The 13194-nt window shown below is 38.9% G+C and overlaps 1 protein-coding gene across 1 annotated transcript in view; it reads left to right on the top strand.

Moving 5' to 3' along the window:
- oca2 (oculocutaneous albinism II) overlaps nt 1-2386 on the top strand; it is a gene marked incomplete at both ends in the record, with an annotated part of 41601 nt that extends 39215 nt beyond the window's left edge. The window contains one exon of the mRNA XM_079740380.1: nt 2299-2386. Coding sequence (XP_079596506.1) covers nt 2299-2386 — 88 coding nt within the window. The remainder of the gene's footprint in view (nt 1-2298) is intronic.
- Between the last annotated feature and the right edge of the window lie 10808 nt (nt 2387-13194).

Genomic DNA, 13194 nt, shown 5'->3' with positions numbered 1-13194 from the left:
AGACGCTCTGTCAAAAGTTATTCTTTAAGGTGACTTTTGAACGGAGTGAGGACTTTACGTACGTCAAACGTAGATCAAACAGAAGGGCTCTTATTTGTTATCTTATTATATTCTTTATACTATTCCCTATTTTGTGTCGTTTTTCTGACAGTTTTATCTTAAGCAAGTTACAGGTTAGGAAAGAAAGCGGTTAGGGTTCGTGAACAAGGATGCGTTAAGGTAGACTGCAGATATTGGGGGTCAGATTCCAGAACTTTCAACACCCTAACCATTAGACTATCTTTCCCACTGTCAAGCACAGGAGTTTAAGTGGAAAAGAGCCAATGTCTTTCAACTTCACTCATTGCATTTGTTTCATTAGCTGAAGCACCATTTAGCATATTTCATGCGTTCAACAATAAGACAAATAAAATGCATAACCGCCTCCTCTTATTTTCTAGCTTCAAGCTTAAATCAAGCGTGATTTGACATTAAGAGGTGGCGAGTGAGTGTTGTCGTTTTGGGACCAATGTCATCGGGAACGAACACCTCCCAAAAACCCTTGACTCATGCGGTCTACCATTCTCTATTGTGTTGGACAACCGAACAGCACATACACACAAAAAATGACAAAACTCACGCCTTTCACAAACAGAGTTGTATACTCTCGATGTTCGACGCTGCGACAGAGAGAGACTTTCACCTGTCAATCCATCTCCTCTGTTTCCTACTTCTCTCTCTCTAGCACAAACCCCCAAAAGCCCAGCTTATGTGGGCCAGCGAGTAGCACCCAACAGATCCATGGCTCGAGACTAGAGCCATGTGGTCATATAGGACATGGTCCTCATCCAAACCCACCCACCATCTGGAGTCCTCTGAAGTCAGATCCTACACTGACACGGACACCGATCTGCAGACGGAGGCTAAGACCCAAAGAAAAACTCTGTGTGCTCCCAGTCTCGCTCAGACCTTCGATTGCCGTTCCATTCCCTGGCGTCATGGTTAGGATGCGAGTGAATGTTCTGCAGATTGGAGTTGATTAGGTCATTACAGATTGTCCTATAACATTTACATTTCCCCACACACTGGTCTTTAAACTGTTTTAAGTAAATGTATTCTGATTGAATTAGCCAGGGTAGAATACCGTGGATCAAATGGCCATTTAAGTAGTGTGTGATTAAATTATTATTTGAATTGCCCTAATTGTCTAAGCTCACTTTCAACAATTCTGGAAAAAATAGCTGCTTCATTTTATAGCGTGGGAGGGAGAAAGACAAACAGAGAAATTCGTTATTTATTAACTGGCTTCCATAACAGAACCACTGTCTGGATCTGTAGATATAGATTTAGATAGGAGATGCTTTCTCGTGTATCACTATCCTCTAGGATTCACACTTGGAGATACGTTAACATGCATCAACGGCACAGTGTAACCTGTAGCCTCTGTTACTCTTCTCCACGGGACAGAATCAAAATCCTGTGCTATGCAGTCTGCAGATACAAACTGTGAGCTCTAGTGCCTCCGACACCCCTCTTAGAAGGTTAACCTCATCTGATGGCTGCGTGAGCAGGGAAGACAAAGCGAGCAGAGCAGGCCTTTAGAATACTCTGAGGCATTGAGCAGGGCTTGGCTCTGATCTAAGGCTCTCCCCCCCCCCCCCACACACACACACACACAAAGAGAGAATCCCAAGGAAGTCTGCCAACTCTCCTTACTGCTGATGGAGTGACAAAAGGCAGGAATGAGGCTGTCTAAGGACTGAGTATGTTCCTTAAGAACAGCCTGCTGTTCAATGCTTGTAGGATTATGCTGTATGTTTTGTTATTTGTGTATGTTATGTGATATATAACATGATGATCACGACGTGTAGGATCACATGTGATATATGACACGTGTTGTCCGGTGGTCTACAGGTTGGGGTTGCCCATGAAATTTATGACATGTTTGTTTGGTTATATATAACATGTATGATAACACGTCTGACCGTGACGTGTTTACGTTAGATGTATGTGATATGTAAGTGGCATTATAACCCTGTATTCTCTGAACTGACCATGACAGGTGTGTTCTGTTATGTAACTGATAACATGTATTATAACCCTGTATTCTCTGAACTGACCATGACTGGTGTGTTCTGTTATGTAATTGATAACATGTATTATAACCCTGTATTCTATGAACTGATCATGACTGGTGTGTTCTGTTATGAAATTGATAACATGTATTATAACCATGTATTCTATGAACTGATCATGACTGGTGTGTTCTGTTATGTAACTGATAACATGCATTATAACAGTGTATTCTCTGAACTACAGGTTAGGCTTCCCCATGATGATCATGACGTGTGTGATCGCCATGTGCTACCTGCTTGTTACCCACATCGGACTGGGCTGGAACCTGTGAGCGGGCTGCACACACACGAGACCCTGTGGATGCAAATTAATGTGTGTGTGTGTGTAGTGGTGTGTGTGTGTGTGTGTGGGGGGGGGCGGGGGGTGATTCCTTCCTCAACATCCCATGATGCTGGCTAGTTGTCTAACCAGTCCCGGTTCTGGTAGAAACCGGTTTAAACCCCGGACCCAGAAGGTTTGATACCCAGGCCTGATCTACAGTGAGCGATCACATGAAGCTGCCCCATGATGTCGATGGAACCTTCTGGAAGGCCCCACAACCATGGTCCTAACGCGCTCATCAGACAACTGACAGATGTACAGTATGTAAGAAAAAAATGAACATCTCCTGATGATCCCACCAACAGAAGTAGCTCATTTCTGGTCTCAACTCGACTAAACCTTCTATAGTCAATCTTAAGATGAAACATGTAATTTAACTGTATTCACGTTAAAACCAAGGGAAGAGTTTGACGCGTCAAGCTAAATGGCTACATTTTGTTCTAATCTATGTGGTGCTATAGGTCCTGTATGGGCATGTGTACAGATAATTTATAGCTATAAAGATTATACAATTGGCTACATTCCTCACAGTGCAAATACTGGTTCTCTGGTCTTTTCATCAGTATGACTTTGATCTCCCCCCAAAGATAACCATGTGCTTATTTGTACAGAAAGTATACTGTAATACCCAATAAAAGGGATTTTATAGTGACAATTGTCTCATTAAGATTTATGATCTATGGCCAAATATTAATGCCCTGTATCCTGTTAAACTGAATAATCCTGCACACTTTAAAACAATTCAAGTGCCAACGTTAGAGTATTAAACTAGTTTAGTGATGTAGATTGATGCTAACATGTTCTCAGTAGTGTGGGAATTATAATGGATCCCTTGAATCAAATCACTTCATGTTTCATCAGTATAAAGGAGTTTCTCTAGCACTTTGAGGAGAGGCCCTTCACGCTGCCCATCTGTTCATATTACATGTAACTGTATAGTATCTCCAACCATTGCAAACTTTGTAACTTTGATACACTGATCAAAAGTAAAGATGTCAACATGTTGGCTTCTCATGGATCTTCCTTAATTAGTTTGTGTGTGTTTTTTTTTTTACATTTCACCATTTATGTCTATGTGTAAATAGGTAAAGGCAACACGATGCAATTTAGCTGGAAATGCATTATTATTAAGGTCAAACACATGGATGGCGCATAAAGTGCCACTGTTTAGTACTAATAGATAGAACCGCTGACGTCATTATCTTCCATAATGCGAAATATAAAACCTATTTTGTCCCCTTAGAGTTCCCGCCACTCATCTGCCTGCATATCTGATTTAATTTGAAAACAGGTGCGTTGAGATTACGTCGGAACGCAGAGACGGTTGCGTCCGTATTTGTACATCAAAGCCTTTATTTTGAAAAAATTAACGTAATAAGTTCCGAGTGAACTGGAACACAACCTCGGCTACACACTAACAGAGATCCTAACCAGACATTCGACCTTTAGCCAAACGCGATCTTCCATCAGCTTTCTTCTAACAGTGAGTTACCAAACGTATGATTATTCAAAACTTGCCAAAGGAAAGGTGTTGATATATGCGTCTATTTGGCCGCTGTTGAATCGAGTCTTGAAGATTGTAGTGTAGACGCACAATCTAGCTCTTGGCGAGGATTGCAATCGGTCGTCTTGGCAACAGGTTTGTGCAATAGCAGCCTTCCTCGAGCCTTGCCTGTGTATATAAAAGCTTAAATGAGCGTTTGGCTACACAGTAGTAGCTTTCATTTTCTTTAATAGGTCCATGAGTAGTAGTCCATCAACTCTTCCATGGACTATTGTTCTGCTGGCCATGTGAACTAATGACGATGTTTTACTCCTCCGGATTCACTGCTCTCGTTCATTAAAGGAGGATTAAAGTGATTCTCTGCTCTGCAATTAATTGGAGCACGGCAATTAAAAGGATTCACTATATAGGTTATTATTAACTTGAGGGCAGCACTTTCTGGTTACAAAATGAATAAATAACACTTGAAAGATATTGTTAATGGACAAAAGAGACACAGGTTTGTCAGACCAGTGTATCGGAATGGGGTATCAGCAAGGGCGTAACTTTGGGTTTAGCATGGGGGGGAGGACAAACTCGCGGCATATTTATTTATTTATGCCATAATGACCCCGTAGTTGAATTCATTGTTTAAGCACTAGCCAGCAGTGGCAGCTTCCACTTAATTGATTGTGTGTGTGTGTGTGTGTGTGTGTGTTAACTTTCTTATGAAAAAAGAACGCAATAACTTAAAGATTAATCAATTGCATCACTGCATTGGCACCTACATGCAGCAAACAATTCAACTCTCAATACATCACACAATACAGGGAGGCACACTGGAGTACAGCTTGCACCTCTATTCTGAACATGGCAAACTGATTTCACATATTGGTGGACATCACCAGTTCAAACTAACAAAATCTAAACAAAAGCATGTAAATACAAAAGAAGGCCTATCTGTAAATCACATTTTAAGGTATGTTACAACATATTGGGCTGCAACTTAACACACATACCATACCATACCAGGTATTTGACTGAAAGAAACAGGATTCTATACTGACATATATTCTGCCAGCAACTATAGTACTACTAGCAGACTATAGTACACACCTCACATTGACCCTGGAAAACACCTAAACCCTCACCCAGGCAGGTGCACACCTCACATTGACCCAAGTACAAACCTCAGCTCTCAGCTATGTACACTATATACATGTTCCCATTTATCTAGTATATTCAGTTATCTAGGGATGGGTCAGAATACGTAGCCCCGAATGCCCAGGTCTAACGACGCGCCTGTGCTACAACGCTAACAATGCTTGAGAACGAGAATATTTCTACATCCGGAACGTCATGCACTAGGGCGTGGCTAGGCTCCCATGATGCGGAAGCAAATCTCTCCTTGATGTTGCCCTTCGCCATTGAGCAGTTTTCATAGGAATGAATGGGCGCCATTTTTTATCCGCTGTCCTTTCTTTGATAGGTCCATGGGAGGCACTCTTATCTAGACAAGGTAGCCCCGCCCTTTCTGCCGGCGATTTGAGTTCGCCCTGCAAAAGTGTCAGGAGAAGAGCAATACATTTCTTTATGCTTCCGATACGTTTTTGCGGGAGCCAATCACCAAGCTGGCTTTTTCCCCTGGCGCGCTATTGTCTGGTTTAACACAATGACGACAGGACAGCGACTGCAAGCGGCCAATTGTGTACAGACTCATTTGAACTAGGCCCGTTGATCACGCCTCTTGTGCTGAGGAAAATGATAGCAGCTTCCCCAGACCAACGTGCAATCTACGATTGAGCTTGGTCTGGCAATAGCCAGGCTAACTCTTATCCCTTCTCCACCAACATTGAACTTGTTACCTTTTCGGTTTGCTCACCTAATTCTGAACTGTTCAGAGCATTTAGATAAAATATATCGGATCTTGAAAAGTTGGTTCCAGGTTTGAACCAAATAATATCATGTTTTTTCCTTGACCGGAAATGCGAGCCATGACCATGATGGAGGCAACAATTTAGGCCATTGAGAATTTGTCAATAGAAATGTGGTCTGTTTAAGAAACCAATCATCTGTTGCTTTTTCAGGTATAGCTAGGAAGCAGCACGAGAAAGATTCAACTGAATGCCAAGCTAGTCGTTGATTTGGTCAAGGCTGGGTTCACCATAAGAATTAAGATTTTTTTTTTTATCAATGGAACAGTCTAAAAAGTCACTGCTCTTTCAACTTTGCTACATAATAGCAGTGCAAGTATATACAGAATGCAGTGGATGCATACACATTAAAAAAATTACGGAGAAGGTACAGCAAAAAAATAAAATAAAAATAAAAACATAGCAAATTACACGTATGTACATTATCATTCTGCTCGGTCCGTCTGAGTTAGCTCCACATCAGCTCCCTGCTGTAGTTGACATTGAACAGGAGGCTTTAGTTCAATGGAACATCTTCAAATGACTCATCCCCATGCTCTCCACAAAAATGTTGATGGCTGTTTAGTGTCAAAATGTTGCTCTTTTTCGCTGTCTCTCCTTGCATCTTACCTCCAGCCCCTTCTTTCAATGCAAGGTTTTAAATAGCAAGTAAAAATTCAAATGTCATGGATATTTATTTGCTTGTTTCATTTTTTTTATAAAGTTAATAAATATGGTTTATTTTTTCTAATAAAGAAACCATATTTATGAAAACCTCTCTGAAATGATAATGCAACCATTTTTCTATATGCCATCCATATTTAGACATTCCATATTGTTAAAGGCCTAAAGGTCATGCCTTGATATTTTTATTCTCTAAGAACCTGCCTACTGCTGTGTGCTTCCTTATTGTTTATGACCTTTTACACGGTTGTAAATATTTAATGCTCTACATTTGCAGAGGTTAAACTACAATGGCGTCGCCACATTCAAAAAGATTCACTTGATGTGATTATTTTGAATAAAGAAACTGAATGCTGAATTTGTTAATTTCTCAAGTTTGTGATTTATGTTCTTGAAGTAATTGTGATGGATGCTACCGAGTGTGTGAATTTCCTCCCTAAGATTTTTTCTCTTCTGACGGTTGCAGTGGCATAGCAGATGTGAGTGTTGTCTCAGAGAAGGGCAGTTTTACATCTCAGAAAGACTCCTACAATGAAAGGACAGGTTGCAGTAATTAACCCTGCTTCCGGCTCATTGTCTGTTACGCCTTTGCTGCATAGTCTGGTTCTGCTGAACGACAATGACAAAGGACATCCCCTGCTTGTCAAAACTCATCATTAATATCCTACAATTCATTCACATTTTAACCCCAAAATGTAAAAAAACTGAGGAATCTCTAAACGTGAAGACAGAAGCATTGCCAAATTTTCCTCAATGTTCATCATGACTTTCACTGGTACTTCCTTTAAAGTGGCCAATTTCAATTAATTCAGCTTTTCTAATCATATCAATTCATAATTTCCAACATGTTCTTCGGAAATATACAATATCGCTTTAGCAGTTTCCCTGCAATCCTGGACTAAGGAATCAACACTTAATTGGAATAATTCTGGGCCATTCCAGCCTGGCTTTTACTTTCTAATTCTTAATTAAACAGAAAGTTAAGAAATTTCCAAAGGCATCTAATATGAAGTTAATCTGTAAAATGCCAAGACACAGTGCATTTCAATGTCCTTGCCTGTGTGGTTGCACTGGTAGGGTTGTGAGTGGCTCTGATCCATGGCCATGTGAAGTAGTAGGAGACAGGAGGGTATAGGAGTTGAGGCGGTCGTTTCTGGGTTGATCACAACAGACTGAAACTCTGCATGCTGTGTAACTCTTTCTCTGTCCAACAATGGAGCATTAGCATATGTATGGTGGGAAGGCAACACAGTCACAATGGCTCATTGTATGCTGAATGTACAAGGTGATTGGAGAAATGAACACTGCATGGCATCGACTTAATTTGATTTCTTATCAAGCCATCGTGCACACGATGCGACAGATGAGTGACACAGCATTGAACTCACGACTCCTGAATCATCATTCAAGTGCTGTGACAAAGTTTTGACAAACTCTGTCTGACACTGTTGTGGAATATGCGATTCTGATGGGCATTTTCATTATGTGAATTTTCAGTTATTCAAACGTTATTTCTACCAGAGTCCGTTTATGTTTTTTCGGATTTCTTACTGAAAGACATAAGAAGATTTTTTTTTTTTTGAAATTACGGCGATCAAGTAGTCTGTTCCAAATGAACTGTTAACAACATTAATGTTTTCATTATTGACGAGATAAGTTGTTCTGCCAAAGCTGTAAGGTCAGAAATTATATATATATTTTTTATAGTTAATACTGTTTTTCTTTGTTGCTTTCTCAGAAAAAGCAAGCTAATTTCAGTTGACTTAGTTCAATTAAATCTCTGGTATTAATGATGGGCATTTATTCCCCATTGTTAATTGCCTGTTATGAACTAAAGGATTCATTAAAAACTCTTCAATGGCAATCAATTCAATGACCATGTGGTATTTCATGAATAATAAGTACATTTACGTGACATTTAGATACATCGTTAAAGGGTGAAATGCTAAGCATGGGATTTAAGAAATGTCAACTACTTGCCAAGATATTTGAGACACTTTTTTATTAACTTACATACGGACAATATGGCTGCTTGTGTGTCTGATTGATATTGAACAGATACAATTAAGATGAAAGGCTAAATAAGGAACATTCTTAAAGGGTCAGATAAAAAATTGTTTTTTTACCTGACCCTTTCCTTTCAACCGTCTTCATTAGTGTGAAAACCATCTGCACGCACCCTTGCTTTTCCCCTGTCTTCAGACAACATAAACAACATGATGGGTACCTAGAATGCTACTCATTAGTTACACAAATTCATCCAAAAATAATTGTCGTTATATCCTTAGGTGACAAGGGGAAAAATGAATTGCAAACATCTGGCCATTACGAGGTACTATGTTTGTCTTTACATATCCAGTGAGTGATGAATGAGTTTCGCCCACTCTTCTAACCAAAACGCAGACTGTAGTTCTGCTTTATGTGGTGAGGCTTGTTATTTCAGACTTATTTATTATATACTATGTTTATTTATTGAATTCCAATCATAGCATGGAATTAAACTAAACTTTTAATGATTTCCTCACCTTGGTTACATCCATGGTCCATCTACATACTTCCCCCTATGGTAGAGTCAGAGCCTAGCCACATTTATATCTTTGTTTAGAAAAAAATAATGAATAAATAAAGTGGCAAAGTAGTTTTCTGCAGCCTAAGTCAACGACATATCGGTATCGGCCCCAAAAGGGCCATAACGGATGTTCCCTAAGGATCCTTAGAGAGATGGTAATTGGCCGGTACCTCACTTGTGCCCATATATATATTGCGATGAACTAATTTATTGTTTTCTAGGCGGTGATGCTGAAAATACCGCCATGTTGTCCTATGTTCTATAGGGCACTGCCTGGTTACTCATTTGCCATCACACTTACCTTACGTTAAGTTGGGCCCTGAGAATGTAACCTTGGGCACTTGATAAGGTCCTTATTAATATGGGGGGTTTGCATGTTTGGTTACCTAGTATTTTTAGCAGTGTAGGGTTTGGCATGGTGGAATACTTGATCATAATCGGTTTATAAGCGTTTTTTTAACAGTTTTATTACCACTTGTAATCAGTTATGAACACGATATGCCAGTTGATACAATGGTCATCTTTCTTGGCATTTATTATGTCAAAAGACAATCATACAAATACAACTAAACAAGAAATATACAGTTTTGTCCAGGATAGATAAAACCAATTCCTACTACTAAAATACCTTTCCCTTCTCTTCTAATAATTTTAACAAACTGCTTTTGAAGTATTGAGATATAGAACGCAATGATATACATCATGAAGAGAAAATAAATTGATATATTATGCCTTCTAACTGTTCAGTACTTTCACATGAAATTACTGCATGTTTTTAGATTGTAGATGAAAGCATTACATTAGTTCAACCAACGTGATTTTAAATGGCACCACAGCATCAATACACTTGACAGTACCTCCTGAAATACTAAAAACATTGAGTCTGTGTCTATGAAATATTGATAGCAGTTTTAAGCATGAACTACAGCGTACTGAATTATCTCAATTTATCTATGACTTTTAAATGTCAGTTAAATTGTAATTTGAACACTTAAGTCCATCGTGGATATCTAAAGATGGATTTAAGTATGTTTAATATGACTCCTCCGCATATGCAGTTGTTTGAATAAAACACTGAATAATAAATGTCTGGGAAAATGGCAGATGCTCTGTGATATTTATGAGACAAATGTGAACGTTCACTAAATTCAAACTTTGTACAACAGAGAGACATTCATGAAATGGTTCTAATTTTACAGTTTGATTCGAAGTTCACCAGCCAAATCGTACGGCAGTTAGAATGTAAAGTTTCTTGATGAAATATGTATTTTATATCCGTCAATTCTAAGGAAACACAGTAAGTCTTTGGTTTTTTATTCTTCACAGTAACGGTAATTGGGATGGGATTGATGCTTTGGACCTCTACCAAGATGACTTATGTTTTGGTTTAATTAGGTTGGACATTGGCTGGCCTGGCTGTGTCATGGAACTTATTACAGCATCAAAATAATACATTTCTCATGTGTCCCCTGAAATACTATCCCGGGAAACAATCATTAATTCTCATTCCTTATTTATTGTTTAATTAAACTATTTGAGCCACAAATGTGTCTTTTAAAAAAATAACACTTTATTTTTTGTGTCTTTTTCAAACTGACAAAACATTGTTGGAGTTTGTATTTATTAAACTTGTATTTACAGGTAGCTAATACAAAGAATATATTTTAACGTTAAGTGCTAGATATACATGTTAAATAAAACCAAGGTGAAAGTTAGTTCCAGTTTCCTTGGTGGTCCGCATGTTGTTTTCTGTTGGTTGTACTGAAAGTCATGGCAATCCCAGGAGACTGGAAAAAAGACCTTTGGAAAAATGGTTTTCCTTAAATTATAGTAATGTATAATAATGTATTCTGGTATGAATAATATTTTGTTGGCAAAAATTTGTAGCAATTTAAATGTGCATTCAACTGGATATGAATTTGTCTGCCGTTTATTAATTTTTTAAACCTGCTACATGTCGCATGAATGTATAATCCATTATAAATATTAATTGCTCATGAATGTGTGAAAGTCGGATATGGATGAATGTTGCATGTAAACCCCATCACCTATGTTGTCCTGTTCCACATACTGTCTAACGTCATCATATGTGAAGCATAACCAAACACCCAAACATTACATGACTGTAGTAACCACACATCAGGTTTGGGGCTGTAGCATTTACCACTTCACTTCGGGTCCCTATTTCTCTGCATCGCTTTCAGAAAGGTTTTACACATCAAATCCCAAAATACATTACTTTAACAGGATGGATTTCAAATCTTCCATTTCTTCTCCTAATCTATCAATAAATCCTGTTTGTTTTTTACATGTGGCGATCAGTCCACCAAAAATGAAAGCAATGTCTGCCACAGACTTAAAACAAACAAACTAATACGATACACATTTTAATATTTTCTTATGAATACCCCAGAGTATAAAGTCCTATCTATCTATAAAACGTTTCGGGTGAATTTGAGCCTGAGTGTGGTACACCCAACACTCACAGCACTTGATGTGGAGTGCTTTATTCCAAAGATGATTTAAAAGAGGGCCATATTGTACAGTGTAGCACCACTCCAAGGACCTTATTATTGCTGCCCCTGAGAACCGCCTCTGCTGCAGGGAACCAGAATAAACAGCAGCAGCAGCAACAACAAAACAACAGTATACCCCACCAGCAATTATAAACCACCAACATCCACACAAGTATATCAAAACAGTAAGGCCTAGAAGTCATACATGAACGTTTGTTGAATACTGAAGCAATTGAGAACCAAAGCTCACAAACCTAATGCAAAGTCAAATCGTCTGAGCGACTAACAGTGATAACAGTTGCTAAAGTAACTGTATTGAAATGGGCTTGACATGGGTATTTTATTATGAATAAAATGTCAATACTTAATCATCACCTTAACCCTTCCACAGTCAATTCCCAGTGTTACTACGTGTGCTTGATCAAAAGTCTCTGAAATGATTTCATTAATGGTATCGTTTAAGAAAACAAGAATAACTTGGCACATACGTGAAATATTTGGCACATAAGTCGCAATGATATCAAACAAGCTCAAATGCTTTAACTCGGACCATGTATGGATCAACGCTTCTATGAATGTTTTTTAAATATATTTATATATATATAAATGGATATGACTTTTCCCTTTGCTCATCTCAGCTCTGGATGTAATACTCTAAGGCAATTCCATGGTCAAACCATTTGGAAATGAACTAAGCTAACTCTATGTTGTATTTTGTAGTAGGGATGAACACTGAGATACATAATTAAAGGTAAAGGCCTGTTGATGTCAGTAAATTGTACACAATGTTCTTTTTTAATTATTGTTATTTGTTGTGTTTTAAAAAAGAGAAAAAAAAGCTAGCTCAGTGCATTAATTCACCTCCCCAGTGGTGTGTGATTTATCACAAAACACCGATATCAAGTCATCCAGCATATTCTTTTGATAATGATGAGGGTAACTCTTCAGAAGTTGATGCTAGTTCTATATTAAGGGTTTTTGTAAATTACGTACAATGATCTATTATTACTTATTGTAAAGATAAGTCGAGAAAGTGTTACCAATGGTTCTATCAATTGTTAATCAAGGTGATTGCAGCTTTGAATCTCAAAAACCAGGCAATCAGCAATGTTGCTCGCTCACTTTGTTTTGATTACATAGTGTTTTGGTTGAGTCCCACGGTTCTTGATTACTGGCCATTGCTGTACAGCCGAAAGCATGAGAACCGTGAGACTCAATCAAAACCCAGAAAAACAAAGTGGGGTGGAGAAAAAAAGAAAAAGAAGTACCGTTTTGTAAACGTCAACTACAGGTGCTTGATACATAACGTGACAGGAGGATTAAGTCACCGCCTACGGGCCATAGTCCCGGGGGAATCTCCCGCAGTGTTGCTTCCATAAACTTTTGCCTCATTCACCAAGACTACGGCCGCCCGCGCATTGTGGCCATTATTTCCCTGATGAGCGTAGCTGATAGTTGCTACCCCTCCGGAGGAAGGCACTGTGGACACTCCTACCCCACCCTCGGGTGCTCCTCCACTGGGTCTGACCTGTGGTACACAACGCAGCTCACACGAGTCCTCCTCATCCTCTCTCTGTCTCCCTCCCCTCCCTC

This window comes from Pollachius pollachius (assembly GCF_949987615.1).
Source record: "Pollachius pollachius genome assembly, chromosome: 7".
Classification (NCBI taxonomy): Eukaryota; Metazoa; Chordata; class Actinopteri; order Gadiformes; family Gadidae; genus Pollachius; species Pollachius pollachius.
This window is presented reverse-complemented; position numbering and strand designations above follow the sequence as displayed.